The sequence below is a fragment of the Rhinatrema bivittatum genome, chromosome 2 (genome assembly GCF_901001135.1).
Source record: "Rhinatrema bivittatum chromosome 2, aRhiBiv1.1, whole genome shotgun sequence".
NCBI classification, from domain to species: domain Eukaryota; kingdom Metazoa; phylum Chordata; class Amphibia; order Gymnophiona; family Rhinatrematidae; genus Rhinatrema; species Rhinatrema bivittatum.
In genome coordinates this window covers 109,150,519-109,176,165 of record NC_042616.1, presented here as the reverse complement: position 1 = coordinate 109,176,165, position 25,647 = coordinate 109,150,519, and the positions used below count along the sequence as shown (strand labels likewise).

Here is a 25,647-nt window from a genome sequence, read left to right as displayed (position 1 = left end):
CTTTCCTAATGTAAGTGTTATGCATGTGCTAATAATAGTGATATAGTTATAAATTACCCTATGATAATGAGGATTGCATCTCCATGTGTGCCAAAGGGCAAAGCCTGAATCAGTTCAGCCTCACTGGGTTGGTCTGGATTAGGTGGCAAACCTATTATTAAAAAAATTCATGGTTTAAGAGGGTTTTTCCTGTAAACAGATGTTAAACTGAGCAGTCTACCTTTGAAACTGCAAGTCGAAACTTTAGATTTAACCTGAAAGATACCAGATATCAGCCCCTTGTATCTTATAAGAGAAGAATTTCAACACAACATTTCATTAAAGTTTAAAAAAAAGCAACTTTAGCAAAGGCAAAACAGACTGGACTTTCTCTGCAGATCATGCAGAATGGAATTGTCCAAGTTGATAGAATGGAAGTGTTATTGCAAATTAAGAGCACTGATGAATGTTGGCAGGAGAATTCTGATTGATTTGGAGTCAGGAAATTATTTAAAATTGCTATTATTGCTGCCAGTTACCAAGGATATGACCTTGGACAATGTATCTGACCTTCAGATCCTTAATTGCAATTGAATTCAGAGAGCAACCAAAGAGGGTCCCGCCTTTTATGGTCTGGGGAACAGGTAAGCATGTTGGTTACTTGCTGTTGCGGCTGTTACTACCCTGAACATTGCTCTCTGCTTCCACAGCAAGGGGTAAAGGGGAACTGGACTCAGACAGCAACCAATAAGGGCCTTGACTTTTACGGTCCGAGAAACTGATAAGCACGGGGGGATAATCCTGCACGGCGCAGCAAATATTATCATAAGCTTGTTGGGCAGACCGGATGGACCATTTGATCCTTTTCTGCCGTCATTTCTATATTTCTACGTGTTTATGCCTTCTTTAGCAAGACTTTCCCTACCCTCCATTGTGGTGCGGTAGATTAGACTGCTTCCTCCCACCCCTGAGAGTCGCCTGTAATTTTTGTGCTTTTAGAGTCCTTGGGATGCAGTTACTTTAAAACATGAAAAAAAACACATTATTTCCTTATTACTGCTGTATTGTAATTTGTCATCTAGCCTATTACATTTGTACTATAATCAGTATTTTTTATGGCTTCATGTGTAAAGGTATGCTGTCATAAAAAATGTTCAGGTCAGTACTTGACAAATAATGATTGCCTGTCACTAAATGGAAAACAAATCACAAATGGGAAAATAAAAGAACAATAGCCATATAAGATTTTTTTTTCAACATGGAAAAAATTAATGTAGGAAGCCATTTTAGTAAAATAATGAAGAGTGTGATAGAAATACAGAGAGGCTTAAATGGCTAACATAGCAAAAAAATGATTTGTCAAGTGCCCGTTGCTGGTGCAATGGATGGTACAAGAATGTGACTGCCGTCAGCTTCTGTAAGATGCTTATTACAAAAGTATATTTCCTTTTCTTTATTTCAGAGAAAGTAAGCAGATTGTCAACCTTTATTTCTCCCTTCAAGAGCTTAAGTCCTGGTGCAACACACGTAGAAGATGAAGACAACCTCAGTAAGCAGCTCTCTTCTCCTTTTAGGGGGAAAAATATATGCTAAATAAAACTGCAGGTAATCTCACTGGACACAAGAAGTTCCATACTTCAAAAACTTCAAGTAAACATTCAAAATTCAGGATTCAGGGGGGAAAACATGTGTCTGTTTACTTGATCAGTGTACAGTATTTCCACAGGGACTTAGGAGGCCAGATGGTCAGGAAACACCACACTAGTTTTGGTAGCTATGTATACTGTAATGAAGCTTTGTGATTAAACATTGGGAGGGAGAGATGATGCTAGGTGTGACCTAGGTATGGGGTTCTTATATGCCCATCTACCCAAATTGGTGGGGTACGTAAGAGGAAAACAACAAAAAACTGACTAGATAAGGAAAGTTATCTCACAAGCGGTCATGTCGTATGGCTTGCAACTGGGAATATATCCTTGGCCGTATGGACAGGAATAACTGGGCATATTGGATGGGCCACTTGGTCTTTTTCTACCACCGTCTGCTATGTTATTATGTTAAGGCTAAGGAGCCTATATAATAAAACTTGTGGTAAAAACATTTCAGCATGCAAGCTGGTATAATTTTAACATGCTATATAATACATTTTATTGAGTGCTCGCTAAAACTTAGTATCAATAGCTCAGCCTAGTACTGTCATGGACAACATTCATACAAAAAAAATCCTAACATTCACACTAGCTGCTGGGAAATCCCAGTGCTAACCATCTCAAAGGTAATTGGCTGGTTAATATGGGGGAGGTCTCCACTAACACCCCCGATGTGTTCATTAAGAAACTCCATTCTGGTCCTCTCCTTATATGCTCAATAAGAAGCTGTTTTAGTGAGCAATTCGATCATTAGCAATGTCAATAGATGGGTGGCTGTTGGACTTGAGGATTGCTTGGTAACTTGCCTGCCTGCTGCAAAGGCTCATGTGCCACCTAGGTAAGATTTTAGAGAGTGCTAGGGAGGAGCCAACTGTTTAGATATATGTGGGCACCAATGACATAGGAAGGTGCAGGAGGGAATTTTGGGAACCTAAATTTAGGCTGTTAGGTAAGAAATTGAAATCCAGAACCTCCAGCATTGCATTCTCAGAAATGCTCCCTGTACCATTCACAGGACCCCCAAAAGCAGGCTGAGCTGCACAGTCTTAATGCGTGGATGAGATGATGCTGTAGGAAAGAAAAAGATTTGTGAGGAACTGGGGTACATTCTGAGGAAGGGGGTGCCTAACCAGAGTAGAAACAGGCTGCTGACACTAACATTTAAAAAGGAGATAGAGCAGCTTTTAAATTAGACCATGGGGGAAAATCCAACAGTCTCTCTGAGGTGCATGGTGAGGAGGAATATATCTTCCAAAGATACATGAGAAACAGGGAAGTTAGAATGTCTCAGTAGAAGGGTTATGTTTAAAGCTGAAGTAGTCCAGATGGACATAGGGGGTCATTTATCAAAATGCAATATTGCATGTGATCATACCATGTTGTGCAATGCAAATTCAGAGGAGTGGATTAGCCTGTCTGGAGGGGGAGGGAGAGAGAGAGAGAGACAGAGAGGGAGAGAGAGAATGTGCCTGGCCATGATATCATGGCCCATAGGTAGGTATTTGTATCCCTATGGTAGGCCCACCTAGTAACTCGAGGTGGGGATTAGGTAAGCGTGTAGGGGGTTAGGGGCCACTTTGACATTCTACGTGACACCTACGAACAGAACAGTGATCTCTTGTGAAGATTTGATGGCCTTCGGAGTGAGGAAACTCACTCCAAGATGATGAGATTTTGGCAAGGTTCTCTCAACCTAGCTTGCCTAATCCCCACCTCGAGTTACTAGGTGGGCCTACCATAGGGATACAAATACCTACCTATGGGCCATGATATTATAGCCAGGCACACTCTCTCTCTCTCTCTCTCTCTCTCTCTCTCTCTCTCTCTCTCTCTCTCTCTCTCTCTCTAACAATGGTCCCCCAGTGGTTGAATGCAGGAAATACAACAGGCCAGCACTTATCACAGAATCTGAAAAGGGTATCACTAATTTAGCTCTTCACACAGGTAATTAGCATAAAACATGCCCCTTTTGCTATCGCATGCGGTACTTACCGCATTTTGATAAATCCAGGCCATAGTCAAAGAGTACCCAGATGTAAATGACTCTAAATTATATATATCATCTATTAACAAGCAGGTTGTGAATACAAAGAGAAATGAAAGAGCAAATAAAATCATACTTCAAAAATGACTGTATGTGAATGCCAGAAGTTTGAACAGTAATATTGGTGAGTTATAATGTATGGAATTATATAAGGATATAGCCATTATAAGCAATATAGAGAAGTGGTGAAAGAAGGATAACCATTGGCACACTGTGATACTAGGGTATAAATTATATTAACATGATAGGAATTTTTGGAGAGATAGCACTATATGTAAAGGACTGCTTATTGCCAAGCATGGTAAAAATCCTATGGTAAACAAAATTGCTGTGGAATCCTTATAGATAGAAATTCCATGTGTGATGAGTAAGAGTATAGCAGTGGGCATTAGGGATGTGAATCAGGCTTCAGACGATTGAAAATATCGGATGATATTTTCAATGCAAATTGATATTGATATTTTCAAAATCGTCAGAAATCAGGGGCTCCCCTAAAACGATAGGAAAACCCCACGATATTGATCGTGGGGGTTCTCTTATCATTTTGGGGGAGGGCGGAAAAAACAGCACACAAAAATAACCCCTAAACCCACCCTGACCCTTTAAAACTAATACCTTAGCTTCCCCTACCCTCCCGACCCCCCCAAAATCTTTTTTACAGGTACCTGGTGGTCCAGTGGGGGTCCCTGGAGCGATCTCCCGCTCCCGGGCCGTCGGTTGCCACTAATCAAAATGGCGCCGATGGCCCTTTGCCCTTACCATGTGACAGGGTATCCGTGCCATTGGCCGGACCCTGTCACATGGTAGGAGCACGCCATCTTGTGCTCCTACCATGTGACAGGGGCTGAACAATGGCACCGACAGCCCCTGTGACATAGCAAGGGAAAAGGCTATCGGTGCCATTTTGAGTACTGGCAGCCGACAGTCCGAGTGCAGAAGGTCGCTCCCAGACCCCCGCTGGACATTTGGCAAGTCTTGTGGGGGTCAGGAGGGTCCCCCAAGACTTTCCAAAAGTCCCTGGTGGTCCAGCAGGGGTCCAGGAGCGATCTCCTGCACTCGGGCCATCGGCTGCCAGTAATCAAAATGGCGCCGATAGCCTTTGCCCTTACTATGTCACAGGGGCTACCGGTGCCATTGGTCAGCCCCTGTCATATGGTAGGAGCACAAGATGGCGCGGGCCATCCAGTGCTCCTACCATGTGACAGGGTCGGCCAATGGCATGGATACCCTGTCACATGGTAAGGGCAAAGGGCCATCGGCGCCATTTTGATTAGTGGAAGCCGACAGCCCGGGAGCAGGAGATCGCTCTAGGGACCCCCACTGGACCACCAGGTACCTGTAAAATGTTTTTGGGGGGGTCGGGAGGGTGGAGGAAGCTAAGGTATTAGTTTTAAGGGGTTGGGGTGGGTTTTTTGTTTATCGGCTCGGGCGCAGCTGATAAACAAAACTGCGATTGGGCCCGATGAAAAAAAAACCACATGTGAATTGGAACCGGAATCCGAACCATTTCCAGTTCCGATTCACATTTCTAGTGGGCATATTCTAACAGTCAACTGGCCAAAATGAAGAAACAGACTATGAAAAGCTAGCTGAAATTAAAAAAGCAAATACATTTGGCAACACAACAATAATGGGAGATTTCAATTACCCAGTATTGATTGGGTCAATGTCTCTTTAAGACAGCCAAGGAGATTGTGGGCCCGATATTGAAAACACTTTTAGTGCTGGATAGCTGCATAAGTAGGACTTATCCAACTATGGGCCTCATTTTCTAAAGTATCGCAGGCCTGTGATACTTTAGGGAATGAGGGGCAGGGGGCCAAAATGGGGGGCGGGCCTGCGCTAGCCGGCAGTGATCGCACCGTCGCGGTGCGATCGCTGCCGGTTTCGCACCCAATAGCGCCACCATAGAAGGTGTAGCTATTGGGCGCGAACTCGGACGCAAAAAGGGCCTTACCTTTTCGTCGTCTGCGGCGTCTTCGCAGAGTCGGCCCCAGTGACGCCCTGACTCCTCCTCTTCCGGGGCCGACTGCGCCCCCATTTTGGTATCGCACGCGATAAGGGACATTTCGCATGCAAAGCGTCCCTTATCACGTGCGATCCGTTTAGAAAATGAGGTCCTATTTAGTGGATCACTGAAAATCAGCGACCACTAGATAGCCAGATAAGTTACTTTTCAGCTATCTTTTAGCCAGCTAATTTGTGAGCGGGAAATGGGCAGAACTACTCATCCGGTTAACTTAACCAGATAAGTAGCAATATTAAGTTAATTGGATAGTTAGATCAGCAAGAGAGCTGATGGATGCCACTGGATAACCCTTGTAAATAAGGGGTTTATTTTCCAAGCTGAGTTATGGGCTTTTCGCATGCGTTAAAGTGTTTTTCGCATGTGAAAAGCACCATAACGCATGGTGCGATGCTAATTTAGAATAGGGGTGGAGTTTGGGCCAGGATTTCTGGCCAAGTGAACAATAGAAATAAATCTGATCTACTATATCCTCCACTACCACAGATATTTGTTTTAGTTTTTAGAATCTCTACCATTAAAGAATTATCAGGGTCTCTTATGAAGTTATCAAGTAGCACATTTGAAACAAATCTGAAAAAACTCTTCTTCACTCAATGCACAATTAAGCTCTGGAATTCATTTTAAGAGGATATGGTTAAGGCAGTTATTCGCACAAAATAGCAATAGTTAAAAAAGCCCAACTCTGGCCGATTTTCTCATATTGGCTATGTCAGGGACAGACATTTATAAATAAAACAACAAATAAATAAAAGATAGGACATTGAACAAATCAATATACATATAAAAAATAAATAAGTGTATGTATAGAATAATTAATAATTTAAAAATACAGGTAAAAAAGCTCTGAATGAGAAATAAGTTACATTAAATAAATCTTAAATAAATGAGACTTCAGTGCTTTCCAAAAAAAACTTGACATCCAACAACGATCTTATTTCCAAAGGAAGTAAGTTTCCTAATATAGGTCCGGCAGTTGAGAAAACATGTTCTTGGGTCTCAACACTCCTAATGCATTTTTTAAAAACTGGAGTCAATTTGATTAACTTCCAGTCTTCAGGAATCATGGCCCAAAATTGGCAGCCTTGCGCACGCCGATCCTGGATTTTAGCACCAGTCGCAAACAAAAGTACGCTGGATTTTAGTAGATACGCGCGTAGCCGCTAAAATCCAGGATCGGCGCGCGCAAGGCTGCCGATTTTGGGCAGCCGGTGCGCGCCAAGCCGCGCAGCCTGCCTCCATTCCCTCCGAGGCCGCTCCAAAATCGGAGCGGCCTCGGAGGGAACTCTCTTTCGCCCTCCCCTCACCTTCCCCTCCCTTCCTCTACCTAACCCACCCCTCTGGCCCTATCTAAACCCCCCCCCTACCTTTGTCCATGGATTTATGCCTCCCGGAGGGAGACATAAATCCACGCACGCCAGCCGGCCGCTGGCGCGCCGAGACGCAACCCGGGGGCGGTTCCGGAGGGCGAGGCCATGCCCCCGGGCCGCCCCAGGCCGAACCACGCCCCCAAAATGCCCGCCCCCGAAACGCCGCGTCCCGCCCCCAAAACGCCACGTCGATCGGCCCCGCCCCCCGACATGCCCCCGACACACCCCCGACAAAAAACCCCGGGACTTACGCGAATCCCGGGGCTCTGCGCGCGCCGGCAGGCCTATGGAAAATAGGCGCACCGGCGCGCAAGGCCCTGCTCACGTAAATCCGGGCGGATTTACGCGAGCAGGGCTTTTAAAATCCGCCCCAGTGAGAGACACAGGTTAGAATAGTTACAGTTTTCATCGTAAGTGATCTTTTGCCATTAAAAGGGGTCATGTTCTATCCCTATCGCAAGCAAAAAGGGACTTTTCGCGTGCGATAGCTAGATAGGTGCGGAGTCAGGGCAGCGTCGGCACCGGAAGAAGACGAGTCAGGGTGGCGTTGGGGTGAATGCTGCGAAAACTTCACTGGCGGCGAAAAGGTAACACCCCTTATCGACGCCAGTAGCGCGCCCAATAGCGCCACCTTTCACTGTGGCGCTATTGGGTGTGAAAACCGGCAGCAATAACATCGCGGTGGTGCAATTGCTGCCAACTTTCACAGGCCTGCCTCCGCTTCACCCCCCCCCCCCCCGCCCCCGTTACCGCACAATTCAGGAAGGTGTGCGATTTTAAATTCACTCACACTGACATCGGTGCATTGTTACAGTAAATTACCTTACACGGCACAGCATCGCGAGCTCTTCTTTATTCACATAGATAAATATTTTACACCTATTGAGCTATGGTATGAATGTTTCATTTGGGCTTTGTTTCCTTAATTATTGAGCTATGGCTATTTCATTTTAGCTCCTTATTTTATTAAAAGGCTTATTCTGACATAGGAACACTACTGCTATGCATTGATGCTTTAAAATTGTATTACTAAAAATAAGTTTTTTTAGTTATTTATTTAGATATAATTTGGAAAGACCTGACACTTCCTTACACTATCTGTTTTCGAATTTTCCATTTTACAAGTCCTTGGGTGTATTATTTATTGTTTATAATTTTAACTTTGTTTACACAGCGTGACCCGATTGATTTACTTCATTTCGCAAGTCATGCACGAGAATATCCAGCGATTTTTCATTATTTCATTGCCGACCTGTATTTATTAGTATATTACCATTCTATTTTTTAGTAATACTGAATTTGTCTACTGATCGGATGCTGTTCCCAAGTTTTTCCATAAAATAAAATCAATAAGAGCATTTGATCTCTAATAAGGTACATGTCTGCCTCTTCTCCTTTTAAATTGCATTGGATTATTCAACATTTACTTTTATATATATGTGATTATTTTTGTACTTTTTATGTGTACTCTTTATGTAATTGTTAATGTACTTTTATTTATTTATTAGCATTTGGTGCGTACTTCTATATTTTGATTTTGTGTGCATATTTTTATATATATATTTGTATATTTATTATTTAATGTCATCCCTTGTGTGTTGTTTTAAAATATTAATTATTCTATATATTCACTTATTTTATTTTTTATATGTATATTGATTTGTGCAATGTCATATTTGTTGTTTTATTTATACATTTCAGCCCCTGACACAGCCAATGTGTGAAACTTGGCCAGTCAGGCTTTTTTAACTATTGCTAATTTGTGTGAATAAAACAAGTCTGATCTAAGGTGGCAGGTCTGTCCTGTTTCTAATGCGCCTTCTGGCTTCGACAGACCATTTTCCAGTTTGCTTTATAGATCAGATTGACACACTAAAGAGTAACAAATCACTGGAATTGGATGGCATCCACCCAGAGTTCTAAAAGAACTGAAACATGACATTGCTATCCTGTTAAAGTAATCTGTAACCTATCATTTAAAACAGCCACGATTCCTGAAGACTGGAATTTAATCAAACTGACACCAGTTTTTAAAAAAGGGTTTAGGGGTGTTGAGACCCGAGAACGTGTTTTCTCAACTGCCGGACCTATATTAGGAAACTTACTTCCTTTGGAAATAAGATCGTTATTGGATGACAAGCTTTTTTCAGAAAGCAATGAAGTCTCATTTATTTAAGATTTATTTAATGTAACTTATTTCTCATTCAGAGCTTTTTTACCTGTATTTTTGTCTTCCTAAATGTTAAAATGTATATGGTTTATTGTACCTGCCCTGAACTATGGAAGGGTGGGTAAGAAATGTTTAAATAAATAAAAAAAAAAATAAATAAATAATAGACTGGTGAGCCTGACGTCGATGCCCAGCAAAAAGGTAGAAGCCGTTCTTAAAATCAAAATCACTGCTCATATAGAAAGACTGCTTAATGGAGAAAAGTCAACATGGTTTTAGCAAGGGGATTGTCTTACCAATCTTTTAGAGCTGTTTGAAGGTATAAAAAAAATGTAGATTACGGCAAGCTGATCGATATAGTGTATTTGGATTTTCAGAAGGAATTTGACCAAGTCCCCCATGAGAGATTCCTCAGGAAATTACAAAATCATGGGACAGGAGGAAATGTTCTGTTGTGTATTGGTAACTAGTTACAAGGCCGGAATCAGAGGGTAGGACTAAATGTCAGTTTTCCAAATGAAGAAAGCCTAGTACCACAGGGACTGGTACCGGGGCCTGTGCTGTTTAACATATTCATTAATGAGCTAGGAAAAGAGAGCAACGAGTGAGGTGATCAAATTTGCGGATGGCACAAAATTATTCAAATTTGTTAAAACAGCCTCAGATTGTGAGGAACTGCAAAAGAACCTTGTGAGAGTAGGAGACTGAGAAACTGAATGGCAGATTAAATTAAATGTGGAAAAGTGCTAAGGGATGCACATAGGGAAAAATAATCCCAACTACAGTATATGATGCTGGGTACTGTATTGACAGTCACTACTCAGGAAAAGGACCTTGCTTGCAGTCCTTGTGACAATATGTTGACATCCTCGGTTCAGGGCATGGAGGCAATCAAGAGAGCAAATAGAGTGTTAGGAATGATCTGCAAAGGCATGGAGAATAAAACGGAAAATATCATATTGCCACTATTTCAAATATTATGTGCAATTCTGGCCGCCCCATGTGAAGAAACACATAGCAGAACTAGAAAAAAATGCAGAGGAGAGCAATAAAAATGATAAAGGGGGTGGAATATCTGTCTTAATGATGAGAGGCTACGCAGGCTAGGGCTCTTCAGCTGGGAAAAAGAGATGGCTGAGAGGGGAAATGATAGATCATAAAATCCAGAGAGGGGTAGAATGTGTAAATAAAGGACAGTTATTTACCTTTCCAAATAATACTAAAACAAGGGGACACTCCATAAAACTAACAACCAGCAGATTCAAAACAGATTGTAGAAAGCATTTTTTCCACTCAGCGCACTATTGAGGTGCGGGATCTGTCGCCAGAGGATGTAATCAAAGAGGTTTGGACGAGTTCCTGAAGGAAAATCCATAAGACATTATTAGCCAGGTATATTAAAGATGGCTATTGCTATCCCTGGCAGTGAGTAAGAGGAATTAGACTACTTTATGGGCTTTGTCAGGTATTTACGACCTGGATTGGCCGCTGCCAGAGAAAGGATGCTGGGCTCCATGGACTTTGGTCTGACTCAGCATGACGAGTCTTATATTCTTATGTTCATGCTCCAGGCAGGCTATCGCCTCCTGCTCCCCTCCTGCCCAGCTCAGATAGAATCTGTTTATGGGGTTACCCCATACTGATCCCTTCTGGATATGCTCAGTAAGATATGTATAACATCCTCCCTGCCTCCCTACCCCCCCCCTCCCCATCAGAGGCTAGACAAGATGTCGCTACCCCATTTACCCCCAGAACTGCTACTTACTATTCCAGATGTCCCTGCATTCTTCACCGCCAGGAAAGAAGGCAAAGCCCTCTTGTTGGACCTAAAACCACCTCAAGAGGGCACTGCTTAGCAGCACATCACTAACCTTGACATGTATAAAGGGCCTCCAGGCAGTGTTACTTAACTTTGGTGTTACGAGCGTGCGCGGGCGCGGTCGTCTTGAGCTGGTGGTGAGCCCTTGGGCCACGGCGAAAGCTAGGGAGGAGCCCCAGCCACACCGTGGGAGGTGAGCTGGGCAGGCATGGTGAGCCAGGCGGGTACAGAAGCAGGGAGTCCGACCCTCAGCCGGACCTGCACGCCCATGGTAGCCAACACTGGGAAGTTGACTGATGAACGGTCCTCCGACTGTTCCCGGCCCTTTCGGACCTGCCGCAGGGAACGGCAATGGGCAGCAGGCCGGATAGAGGCGAGGGCAGACAGAGTCCTTACAAAGAAGACGTCAGACCGGGGCTGAAGCAGACATCTAAGACAGGCTGAAGCAAGACGTTGAAGAGGAGGGCTGGAAGGAAACATGGCACTGTCCATCAGGGCGCCCTACTCAGCCCACCCGTGGGACTGAGTCGCGGACCACCCCGTCCCAGACACACCCTACACAGCCCAGGAAGGCTGGTCGCGGACCACGCTGAGGAAAGGAGGGTGCAGGGAAGACAAAGCGGAAGATCCAGGCGAACAGGAACTCCGATGCTGGGATACTGACATCCGAAGCCCTTTCGGCTGGCAGGCAGGGAAGCTCAAGAGCCAGTGGGACGAATCCCTCCTGTTGGCCACTCCAGGGCCCAACAGGACAGAAGGCTCAGGAACCAGACGAAGACACAGGGCAGAACAACCGGAACTGAAACAGGAACGGAATCAGGCAGCTTCAGGAACAGACATCAAAGCAAGGTCAGGAACAGACATCAAGGCAAGGGTCAGGAACAGAGAGCCATCAACGCAAGGCAGACCACGGTAGACCTGGATCGGGAGAGGTTACAGGCAACTGTAGAGCCCGATCCGCAGGCCACATCAGGACAGAGACAGGACAAGGAACCATCAAAGCAGGTACGACCACAGATGACCTGGATCGAGGAGGAGGAGGTACAGGCGACTGTAGGACCTGATCCGCAGGCCAGTTGCAAATGACAAGGAAGTCCTTATATACTGGAGGTAGAAGGCAACTCCCTAGGAGGAGCTTGCCAGGACCGCCCCTCGCTGGTCCTATAAATAAGGTGGAGAGCTGCGGGCCGGCCCCTAGGAGAAGGGCGTCACCCAACAGGAAGTCCAAACGCTGGCATGCAAGCCACAGGCACAGCTAGGCCTCTCAGGCCCTGGAGCAAGTCCCGGGTGGAACACAGGCGAGGCCCTGGCTTCGGAGCGGCCTCCGGAGGAAGGTAAGAGACCACCTGTAGCGCAGCAACAGGGGGGAATCGCAACATTTGGTGGCCAAGAGAGCAGCAGGGCACTGCATTCCTCCTTCTGCTGGAAGTGCAGGGATATCTGTAATACTAAGTGACTGGGTGGAGAATTGAAGGATGTGGCCTAGCCCCAAATGAGGTATCTTTGTTCTTCAGAATAGGGAAGAGGAATGGGGTATCCCCAATGTGGGATTCTTTTGGAGCATATAAGGAAGGAGTTGTCCTAAAGGGGGCTACAGCACTGTAACTGTGGGGGTCATCACATTTCTATTGAGGGGGCCCTGGAGTGGAGGGGAGGAAGAAGTCCCATCCTGCTAACTGACTGTTTTATCTCAGACCGGTTAATACTAGGGAATTTCGCAGCAGGATGCCCACTAACAAAATTAACATCTTGCCCAAGGCAGGTGTTGTTTTTGTCTTTATTGGACCCACAGTAAAAAGCTGGTAGAGGACCACATACCCCTTTATTTACCATCACTTACTTATAATCAGTGGCGTAGCCACGGGTGGGCCTGGGTGGGCAGCTGCCCACCCAATTTAGACCCAGGCCCACCCAACTGACACCAGAACTGCAAGGCTGTCGCGGGATCCCATCCCCGCGACAGTGAAGAGGAGAACCCATGCTTGGCGTGCCATCACGGCACACGTGGGGAAGCGGTCCTACAACCATATGGCCGACCGATCTTCCTGTTTGCGGGGGGAGGGGGGGAGCGGAAGTGCCACGCACAGTTTCCGCTTCCTCCCCCCAGAGCAGGAAGATCAGCTGGCCTCTCCTGCTATCTTCGGGCCGTATGGCCGACCGATCTTCCTGTTTGGGGGGGGGGAGGAGAGCGGAAGCACCGCGCACAGTTTCCGCTTCCTCCCCCCAGAGCAGGAAGATCAGCTGGCCTCTCCTGCTATCTTCGAGCCATACTGCCGACCGATCTTCCTGTTTGGGGGGGGGGGGAGGAGAGCGGAAGCGCCGCGCACAGCTTCCGCTCCCCCCCCCCCCCAGCAGGAAGATCGGTCGGCCGTATGGCTCGAAGATAGCAGGAGGCCAGTGGCAGCAGGAGAGGCAGCTGATCTTCCTGCTCTGGGGGAGGAAGCGGAAACTGTGCGCGGCGCTTCCGCTCTCCTCCCCCCCCCAAACAGGAAGATCGGTCGGCCATATGGCCCGAAGATAGCAGGAGGCCAGTGGCAGCAGGAGAGGCCAGCTGATCTTCCTGCTCTGGGGGGGAGGAAGCGGAAACTGTGCACAGGCTTGAATGTGTATGTGAGGATGAGAATGGGAGCCTTGTTGTGTGTGTGTGGGTGAAAATCGGACCCTGGGTGTGTATGGGAGTGAGAATGGAGTCTTGAATGTGTGTGGGTGAGAATGGAGTCTTGAATGTGTGTGGGTGATAATGGAAGCTTGAATATGTGGGTGAGGATGGAAGCTTGAATATGTGGGTGAGGTTGGAAGCTTGAATGTGTGTATATATGGGTGAGAATGGGAGCCTGGGTTTGTGTGTGTGGGTGAGAATGGAAGCTTGAATATGTGGGTAAGAATGGGTGCTTGAAAGTGTGTATGTGTGGGTGAGAATGGGACCTTAAATGTGTGTATGTGTGGGTGAGAATGGGAGAATGGGTTTGTGTGTGTGGATGAGAATGGGTGCCTGGATGTGCGTCTGTGTGTGCATAAGAATATAAGCCTGGGGAGGGGTGAGAAAGTGAGAGCTTGTATGTGTGTCTGCAGAGAATGTGAGCTTGGGGTGGGGGAGAGCATATGAGAGTGAGAGTCTGAGTGTGTGAGGGAGTCTGTGAGAGAAAGCATTTATGTATATATGTGTGTGTGTGTGGAAGGGAAGAAGACAGTAGTAGAAAAGACACTGAAGAGGAATTAGGAAATGAGCGACAATGGAAACAACGGGAAAGAGAGAACAGGACCAACTGATTAGAAAAATACAAAGATCAGACAACAAAGGTAAAAAAAAAAATATATATATATAGAGAGAGAGAGAGAGAGGGAGATGTTAGCAATTTAAATATGTCATCTTTGGGAATGTGCATTCTTATATTTTTGTATTTTGCTCTTTAAGTATTCCACTGTTCAGACATTTTAGTTTATTTATTTATTTATTTATTTAAGTTTTTTTATATACCAACATTCAAGACAATAGTCCCATCATGCTGGTTCACATGAAACAGGAGTGCAAAATAACCTTAAACTTGAACAATAGTGCGGAAAAAGCAGTTACATGTAACAAGGAAAAATAGAACTTGGAGTGAGAAGGAAAAAGGAAAAGGAAAAACCAGCTAATTACATATAATTACATTGTAAGAGGTAGCTAATAGTGATATTGATGGTGATGTGTGTTGATTGTTAGGAGTTAAATAATATTGGAGTTAGGAAAAGCCTGCATGAACAGCCAGGTCTTGAGTCTTTTCTTGAAGGTTGAGAGGCTGGGTTCCATTTTAAGATCTGGGGGGATGGAGTTCCATAAGGTAGGACCGGCTGTGGAGAAGGCCCGATTTCTTAGTGTAATGTGTCTGGTAGTTTTGGCTGGGGGTACTTGAAGTGATCCTTTGTAGTTTCTCAGGCTTTCTATTTTGGCTTTATCTACATGTTTCTGTTTCTAATTTATAGTCTCTTATTTCTATATTAGGTAAGGGTCGGTCTCAGTTTTGCCTGTTTGTGACAGAAATGAGTATTTCTAGCATATAGTTTCTCTGTAGTAGTAGTCCAGCCTGTTCTGTTATTCCCGTAGGTGATGTATTAATGTTCTAGGGCCTGGTGTAGTATTTGCATTGCTGCTTTTTCATAAGGTTGCTGTTTGAATCCTGAGAGTCAGTGCTGTGATTGTTTGGCAAGGTTCCAGATGCCTCTTTCTTTGCAAGAGTTTGTTACTTCACAAAATAGCAGTGGAGGGTTATTTTTTGCTGAGATTACACCAGAATTTGAATTTTTTTTTTTCATGTTACTTGTAACATTGCCCTAGCTCTGCGCTGCACCTGTTCTGATGATTAATTATATTTTATTGTATTTATGAAGATTTCTGGGTTTCTGCAAAGATGGTTCATGAAAGAATACATTAATTTTTGTTTTATTATATGATTGGATTTGATTGTTTTCTATACTTGAAATAATTGAAGTAAATTATTTTAAAGTTTCATACATGACACATAATGGCTGTTGCAAACTACTTAGAAAGCCATTCTAGGGTGCAGTATATGGCATTATTTATCAGTAAGAAAACAACTAGTAGACCTGCATGCCTTGTGCCCACCTATGTTAACCTTGTGCCCACCCAAAAAATCAATTCTGGCTACGCCACTGCTTATAATGTTCCCTCATTTACATTTGGGTACACACTAATTTTAGTACATATATGTTAACACGTTCATTTTAACGTGCAAGTTAAAGCCTATTTGCATGGAATGTTGTTTTTAGGATATGCAAAATGCCCTTAATGTACATGCTAAACATTATTGCACTGGCCCCTAAACAAAGTGTCAACAGTGCAATTGTGTACCAGAGCTAAAGTGTGCAAATTCCTCTTCCCTGTTTGTATTGGTGCTCATGGAATTCCAGGGAAAATAAAGCTATGACCCCCTGTTCTCCCAGGCTGCACATTCCCTGGTTCACCTGGATTAGTAATTTGAAGGAACATGTATTACCTGCATATTCTACTAAGGTTGCTTTAAAAAGGTTTATGGAGCCAAAGATAGGCGCTACTGCTTAGGGCAGTAACGCACCGATTAGGTGCCTTGTAGACAACATCCCTGTTGCTCTTGGAAATCTGGAGGCTCAGAGTAGTATCCATATTATTCCCCAGCTGGGATCTGCTTCTCCACCGTGATGATGCCGGATAGAAGAGTGCTATATTTCAATTTTCAAACATGTAATTTTAACTAAAAATGCATACAGTATGTAACCCTCTCTCTCACATCTCAGTTCAGGCACTCTAGGTTGAAAGAGGTAGGTACAGGCAGGAAGGGAAAAACACAGCCTCAAGCAGTAACCTCCTTACTTTTTCCAGAGCTCTTCAAGATGGAATTTTGGCTTCAGATCTCTGCACTTTTATACAGGAGAACAAATCCAATATATCTCCCATGTGCTTCCTACTTCTGAGCATGCAAGAGTTAGCACACACTGTAACAATAAACAATTCAACACAGAAAAGAATAGCAACAGATGAGTTTTTACTGAAGCAATCATAGAAGAAAAAAAAATCTTCACATTAGTATATGTATGTATTTATTTAACACAACCATTTTCACAAAATATAATATAGAACATGCTGCTTCTTTGGATTATCTAAACTTGCATAAAATGTTGCAGAGCTCAGTTCCTTGGTCCTCGAATTGAAATCTTCTGGATAGTTTCCTGCAGGATGGAAACTTCAAAGAGAAGAAGACAGTTGCTCAGCTTGCTTGTTGCTACTCAGTAAATTCCATGATACCTTTTTTTTAAAAAATATATTAGGGTCCCTCCATAGGCGTTTATTCAGAACTTAACAGAAGACAGGGGGTAAATTGCACAGAATGGCAGTTACTACCAAAAGCAATGCTGGACAGACTGGATGGACCATTTGCTCTTTACCTGCCTGAATTTACTATGTTATTAGGAGGTCTATATTCAGACACAGTCCTGCTGCAAACTTAGGGGCGGATTTTCAAAGTTCACAGAACTTAGAAAATCCGGTGGTAACAGGGGGCGGAGGGCGAAATGGGAGGGAGGCGGTCCTGCGCTAGCCGGCAGCGATCGCACAGCCACTGTGCGATCACTGCCGGCGACGCACCAAATAACTACACCATAAAAGGTGTAGTTATTGGGTGTGAAATAGGCAGCAAAAAGGCTCCTTACCTTTTTGCTGTCTGCACCGTCTTCGCGGAGTTGGCCCTGGTGACGCCCCGACTCCTCCTCTTCCGGGGCCGACTCCGCCCTGATGTCCCCTTCGCAGGCGTGCGCTACAATTTATAGCTATCGCACGCTTGCACTTAGAAAATAAGGCCCTTAGCCGGATAAACAGGCTAAAATTTGGAGTTATATTCAACAGTGAAACAGCGCTATTAAATATAGCCGGCTATTAACTATAGCCACCTAACTTTAGATCAGTCTTTGGCCCAACCAGACATAGCCTGCTAATTTATCCAGCTAACTCTGAATATTACAGTTAGCAGGTTAACTTAGCCGGCTAACTCAACTTCTCGCAGTTACACCCTCAGGACATATCTAACTTAGGCCTGGATTCACCATTCTATCTCAGAAAGGTGGGGGGGCGGGGAGTGAAGGGGGGCAGGCCTGCGAAAGCCGGCAGCCATCGCATCACCGCGGTATTTTCGCTGCTGGCTTTCACACCCAATAGCGCCACCGTGAAAGGTGGCGCTATTGGGCGTCGCTATTGGTGACGATAACGTGGCTTACCTTATTGCTACCAGCGAAGACATCGCGGAGTCCGCCTCCACGCTGCCCCGACTCCTCCCCTCGCTGCCCCGACTCCGCCCAAAGCAAGCTATCGCACGCAAAAAGGGACTTTTCGTGTGCAATAGCGGCTTATCACACGTGATAAGCGTTACAAAATGACCCCCTTAGCCGGCTAAATTCTAGCCACCTAACTTATTAGACGGCTAGAATTTAGCCAGATATTTGCTCAAATATTCATTTAGCTGGCTAGCTTCTGAGTTAGCCAGCTAAATGCTTTTGAATATGGACCAATGTGTTACTAATTAGCTTTGGAAATGGCTTCCACTACCGTCTTCTACTTGTCTGTTGTTCAGCTCACAGGCAGGTTAAACTATTTTACATTCCTTTACATTTCAATACAACACGTAGTGCATTTCAACCCATATTTCATACACAGAGCAATGCAAAGTAATATCAATAAAGAATTGATATAAGGTTTCAGTTTAACTATGGGTTACTTCAATGAAAAACACAGCAACTTTACCACTGAAATTTATTTACAGTAAGTGCACCTATGTCCCTGGTTAAGCAAGTACCAATGACTTGTAAGCTGCAGCAAGGTTGCTCAAACCGGTCCTATGGAGCCCTCCCCCCAGCTAATCCGGTTTTCAGGCTATCCCTAATGAATATGCATATGATTTATTTGCATGTACTACCTCCTGTGTATGCAAATATTTCTCATGCATATTCATTAGGGATAGCCTGATAACCCAATGGTGGGGGGGGGGGGGCATAGGACCAGTTTGAGCACCCATAATCTACAGTACAGCATATAGATAAGTCACTCACTTTTTTCAAATACTATTGGGGTCTGTCCACAGGATTTTTTATTCAGATCTCGATTAGGTCTGGAAATAGCTTTCTCTATTGTTTGTTTGCTATGCAACCAGCTCAGAAAGGCAAGAGACACCCTAGTGATGACTGTAAGATTTGTGAAGGTCTGAAAGGGGCCTCGATTTTATTAGTGTGTCAGAATGGAAATCCCCCATAAGGGTTAAACATACAGTATACACTAGGGGTGGCAAACTCTGGTCCTCGAGAGCCTCAAACAGGCCAAGTTTTCAGGATATCCACAATGAATAGACACGAGATAGATTTGCATGCACTGCCTCTAATTTATATCTCATGCATATTCATTGTGAATATCCTGAAAACCAGTCCTGTTTGTGGCTCTTGAGGACTGGAGTTGGCTACCCCTGGTAAACATTTCTATAACATTTTCAAAACTGACAGTCCACTAGCTATATTGAAAACTGATTTTTTTTTTTTGCTTCCTTTATTTTCCGAGCTTTGTTTTCTTTCTGATTTTGATCTTAGTATCTCTTTGGCTTTCATCTAGTCTATCTTCTCCTGTAATTTCCTTGACTCTTTCATTCTCTGTGTGTCCTCATTTCTCCGTGTCACTTCTTGCTAGCCCTTTCTCCTCCCATGACCCATCTTCACTTCTTTCCCGCCTTCCCCATTTACTTCATATCTCATATTCATCCATCTGTCTCCACCTCTGCATTACCACCTCCTAGTGCTTCAGCTCCACTTCCTATTTTTCTAGCCTTTATCCTCCAGCCCCTCCAACTTCCCGTCTCCTAATCCCATTGCTCTCTCCTAGACCTCCATCTCTAATTTCCCACTGCCATTCTTTTCCATTTCTCTCAACCCCATTCAGTCATTTATTATCAGCCCTCTCTCTTCCACTTTTACTTTCTCCTTCCGACTATCTCCAGTATATCCCCCATTCTTCTTTTCATTCCAGCTCTTTTTCTCTCTCTTTATTATGTTTTCCAGCATACAGAATGTTGGACAGAATTATGTAAATGTAGTCAATATCCATCCGTCCATCCATCTATCTGTCTGTAGGAAAATAACTCTCCAAGAAAGTGATGGAGAATCACCAAATTTGGCATGAGTGAAAAAAAATGTTACTGTCTCAGAAGAGTTTGAAAACCAGAAACATCAGATCAGTGTATTCAGAGTGCCAAACCTCCAAAAAAAAGTTCCCATTGATTTCCATGGGAAACATTTAGAAGCTGTTTGAGCTGTTAGAATGCTACCCTCCCACTCCAGAGGCAGAGAAAGAGACAGGGACAGGGACAGAGTCAGGGAAAATAATTCAAGCAATTGGAAAAAAATGGCCCCCAAAAGATGCTCCTAAAGTACCCCTGCATACACTATCCCCTACCACCTCCTTCATCCACATCCACACACCCACACCCATAAACACACGCACCCAGGATGTTGGACTTGATGGAGCATGGTCTAACACAGCATGGCATTTTTTATGTTCACCTTCATTTATACCTTGTGCTCCCAAACACAAACACAGAAACACCTGCTCCCAGCAAACCCAAACTGGCATCCTGTCACCCACACACTCATGTACACTCACAGGGAAAATAAATGATAGTTTCTCATTTCACCCCTTCATACACACATACACAAGCACACACAAACACACACACACACACACACACATCTTATACATACCTATCCCAACCACATCTCCACACCCCCACAACCATATCCTCCACCAACACACATAGACATACCCCCCCAATAAAACCCATGCCCAACAACTCTCCTTACACACACAACCCTACCACACACCACTCCCCCAGAACCATCACATACACTTATAAACAAATCCATCCCCCAAAACACATTCTAACACTCACACCCTTCCTCATAAACCCCCATGCATACAACTCCACCACACACTTCCAACTTACATACAATCATCCACACGCCAACACACATACAATCCCCCCACCCACCCTCATAGTCATATCTTCAACCTACAAACACACAACCATACTCTCCAAAACACATCCCATGAACCTCATACAATTCTCCACAAGCCCTTCACACCCATATAATCCCCTACCCACCCAAAAACACACAAATGCACATCCATCCTCTAGATACCACTCCTCACTACACAAAGCCCTATGGCTTATAACTACATATTTCCACATCCCCAAACTTACACTGCTACCACCCATGCCTACTCATCAACGCACAAACATCTCTCCTGCACACAACACTATCCAACTCCACCCCACACACCTCACCTCTTAGTCTCTCATACACCCACACCACAAGCTCTCTCCCACACCGACACACATACCTCTTCTACAATCAGTTTTGGAAAGCACTCCTGATGCCATGCCTCAGTGTGCTTTCCCCGCTTGTCTTATTTCTTTTGTATGTGTTGGGGGGAAGGGGGGGTTGGCCCAACTTGTTTGACTTTCTTTTTGTCTGTTCTCATTTTTAAGTTTTCCTCTTTTTCTCATTCTTTTGGCCTCTTCATATTCCCCCTTTCTCCCTTTAACATGCCACCTCCTTCTGCTTTCTCACTTCCTGCTGGCTAGATCAGGGTTCCTACATCTCTGTAGCCACTCAGGAAGCTCCAGCAAAAATCTAGTCTCATTCCTCCTTCCTTCCCCCCACAAAAGAAAGGTAGCACCCTAGGCATTGGTCCGGTAGGTTGTACAGCCATTTTTCCCACATTGCCCACTAGCCCTGTCAGTAACTAGGTAGAAGAAACTTGCTGTAGTTCAAGTAACTTAGTGGCCCAGTTAGTGGTGCTTTTCCTGGCTGTTAACTTCTATTAACTTCAGTTGCCAGAAGGAGGGACCAGTCATGGCCTGGCAGAAGAGCCTTGCTAAGCTGCATGGTACACACCCTTCCTCTGAGAGCTGTCATACTCTGGCCCCTCAGTTTTCAGTGGGATGGTCAACCATTTGCCAGGGTCATTTTATCACCATTCCCACTTAGTCAATGATCTCACAGGCAGGTCCTAACAGGGTGCATTTTGCCACTCCACTTCCACAGTCAATAGACTGGTGAGTTGGCCTCTGCTAGATTGTAGGTCCTCTTCCTGGTGGTTACCTGGATGAAGGCCCTCTTTACTCTCATGCTGTTTAGCAACCAATGTGGCTTCTATCTCCATATGTCTGCCACTGACTCACTGAGACATGTTTATATAGCATCTGTTGGTATGCTATTTGTTCTTTTAATTGAATAAGTTACTTTTAGTATCTCTTGAATATACTAGCCCCTAAATATACGGATTTCAGGGGTTTTAGCCAAATGACTCCCTACATATGACATTTCTCTAAATATAGTTTGCACAACTAAGGTTTGCATTCCTAGAGCCCTATTTTCAACAGTTTCTCTAATTATGTTCTTGTGCCAAATCTATTTAAAAATACATGTTAACATTTCTATGTAGCCCAAACCACTTTGAATATTGTTTCATATGGGCAATGTAGGTAAGGAAGTTTCCTGAACTATCCCTTATTCTTTTATTTACAATATCTTTATTCAAAAAAACAAGCCACACTGCATTTGTCAGTACAGTAACGCCACCAAGAAATAACACAATAGAAAAATTATGTAACAAAGTTGTTGTAATAATCCTTATGAGATGCAGCTCATCGCCCATATTGTGCAATCACATAACGTTTTTTCCCCATTAAATTCCCTCCCTTCTTCCCTGGGCATCCCACCTTTCATTAGTCCGTCGCATTGTTGGGTAGCGAGAGTGGGTGCGTGTTCTTGTGCACTCTATCTCTCCCCAAAATAATAAAAAGGGGGGAGCAGTGGGGAAGGCTTACCCTTACCCTACCCTCCCTCTCCCCTACTCCTCCCACATCCCTGATAACCCTAATGTATGGCTAGAGTCTGGTGTGATAATAACTATTTTTTCCTATAAAGTATTTAGGATGGAACTTCGTATTCTACTGGAGAGGCTTTGTATATATGGATCCCAAATTTCCAGGAACCTGTTCTTGGCAATCAGGAAAGACCGAGCCGCCATTGACTCCATAAACATCATATTATATATACCATTGTGCCATTGCCAGTAATAAGGGGGGCACTGTGTCATTCTTTTAAATGACCAGGACTCATTTTATTATTTATTTTAAATCTTTTCTATACCATCGTTTGGAGGATACCATCACAACGGTTTACATCAAGGCACATAAAATTAATGATACTGTGATTTGCACCTTTACAAGAGTCTACCATCTCAAATGGACCAAAGGTCTACACAGCTTGTTGATATTTGCAAGTTGTATTCATGAAGGTCCTACACATATTAGTTTAAATTAATTGAAAAATTTAAAAAAATATATGGGAATACTGTGGTGTTTTTTGAGATTTGTTGTAGCTTTCTCAGATTTCCGAGGTTTTGGGGCTTTTTGTGTGATTTTATTCCAACCACTGAAGTTAGTATATGGCAAAAGCAGATGAGGTTAATCTTTTTTTTTTTTTTTTTTAATGAAACCAATACTGGCCTAGTGAGAATTTTAATTTAAATATTCCTGTATTTGCCAATTACAGGTTAGAAATACTATGTGTCTTGTTATCTAATATTAGCATTTCTTTATATTTTATAACCTGTGATTTTTTATGGAATCTCCTCCTCTCCTCTGTGCACATCCAAGTACTTAGCAATAAGATCTTCATTGATCTGGAGAAAGGCAACAGGAAAAGTCAAGAATTCAACCGATATTGAAGCAATATTCCATAGTCATGAGTGCATGAGAGCCAATAAGTGATACTTATATATACAGCACATGTTGTTATGCGCCCTGGCCGTGGTAGGCCCACACCCAGCCCTACTCACCCCAGGAATCCAGCTCTGGTTCACGCTTGCTCGCAGTAGTGGGAAGCTGCCTCCATCCCTGAGCGCCTGCAGCCACCTCTGCCGCTTCTGACTCCTGTGCGGCTCCTCCTTGCACCCAGCGGGCTTCCCCACATGGGCCGTGGAGTTATGCCGCCATCCTGCTTCCTCCAGTGACTCATGCACTCTTAAAGGGTCTGCGGCGGGAAAGAAGCCCACAGCCCTGGATGATGACATCACTGGGCTTCTGTATAAAAGGCAGGGCCCAGCCACTTGTTCCCTGCCTTGGCAACAGGTCTCCATGATTTCTCGTGTGCTTGTTGCTTGTTCCTGTCATCGTTCCTGTCTCCTGTTCCTGTCGTTGTTCCTGTTCCTGTCATGTGTCCTACTTGTTTACGTGGCTCCTACTTGTTTCCTCGTCTGCTCCTCGTACCCTTGGACTGATTTTCTGATATTGACCTCTGCTTCGCCTGGACTACTCTCGGATGGATTCTCTGATATTGACCTCTGCTTCGCCTGGACTACGCTTGGATTGCTTCTCTGGTATTGACCCCTGCTTCATCTGGACTACATTTGATCTGATCTCCTGGCTCTGACCTCAGCTCCGCTTCTGGTACTTCGCCTCCTGCCTCCTGCTTTCACTCCAGGTTGCCTTGGACTCCTCTCTATATCCTATGGACCTGGCCTCTCAAGCTTCGACCTATCTTTGCCTGGATGCCCCCTGTCTTCCATTGTTCCTGTTGGAGTCTGGAGCTCTGGAACCCTGCCTCATCTGGACCATCCTCAGCCCTCCAATACCTCTGCTGGTTTCTGGCGTACCCTTGTCTACACCAACTGGGAGTCGTCACACGGAGGCCTGCCTGAGTCCAGCCGGCCCCGGCACCCAAGGGCTCAACCTAAGGGGAACGTGGGCTGGTATTGGCAAAGCTCCATTTGGCCTCCGTCTCCTAGCCTGCTCTGCCTCCCAACGGTGGGGACCCGTAGGGCTTGCCCTACGGGTAGCGTCAACCTCACCTTGGGCTAAGGGTCCACCATCAGTGCAACACATGTATCATGTATATATATTCACTCATTCGATTAGATATATATTTTACAATTTGTGATGCCATTTATTGAAGATCATTTGAAGATATACTTTAATACTTGGGCTTTATAGCATGCATACGTCCTTTCTTCAGATATCATTTAGTTACAAGATGTCACTTAATTCTAATATCTTATTACCACCTTCAAAGAAGCCCCACATACATTCACACAGTTTACTGTGCTTAAAAGGGGGTGGGGGGTGGGGTGGGAGTACTGCAGCTACAGTAATGGTACCGCTAAATAGCAACTGCAAACACAGATGAATTAAATTTGAAATTCTGAACCCAAAGAGTTGTCAATGGGGTTACTAATGAGGGTCAGGATACAACTTCAAACACAGAAATCTATAAACAACTGGTTTAAATGATAAATTTCAAATAAAAAGGATGTTTCCTAGATTGTAAAGCCATTTCATGCCAATGTTATAATTTTTCCCCACACTATGATATTCATACATAAATTCAAAATCAGGAAAGTAAACAATGCATCTCTGTGCTTTACTCTAAATTATCCAGCTTCATTTCAATATAGTTGATTAAGTATATAATTTGAAAATATATTGCTTTACTCAAAATAATAAAATAAATTTAAAATTTGATTGAGGACTTGGCATGCATATGAACTCACACAGTGACTCTCCGACAGTCTCCACGGAGTTAGAAGGCAATCAGGTTTGCAGTTCTCAGAAGCAAGCCCCTGGTGTATGGCACCCAGAGGTAAACTGCATTTACCCACAGGGGTAAAGACTAACCAATTTGAGTCATGTCAGTCAAAATGTTAATGAAAGCTATCTGTTATCAAAAAAAGAAAATATGCAAGAAGTAGTAAAAGCCTGTCCAAAGACAGGGAAATATAAAATGTATTACAGTAGAGAGTGCAGGCTGAGCTCAGCTGTACTGTGTGGAAGCAGATAGGGGCTTGGACAATGTACCGAGAGAGAGAGAAGGGCAGAGCTGAGGGGTACAGATAGAGGAGCAGAGCTCAATTTCCATATTTGGTAATAGACAGTGGATTGTACAATACAGAGAGAGGAGGTGTGAAACTGGAGAATGGGGCGGAGCTAGAGTATTCAGGGAAAGACAGGGGCAGAGCTCA

At 44.2% G+C, this 25,647-nt stretch overlaps 1 protein-coding gene across 1 annotated transcript in view; it reads left to right on the top strand.

Moving 5' to 3' along the window:
• Positions 1-25,647, top strand: part of ADARB2 (adenosine deaminase RNA specific B2 (inactive)) — a 1,217,300-nt gene that overhangs the window by 723,974 nt on the left and 467,679 nt on the right. The window contains exon 2 of the mRNA XM_029588545.1: positions 1,442-1,528. Within this exon, the coding sequence (XP_029444405.1) occupies positions 1,442-1,528 (87 nt within the window). The remainder of the gene's footprint in view (positions 1-1,441; positions 1,529-25,647) is intronic.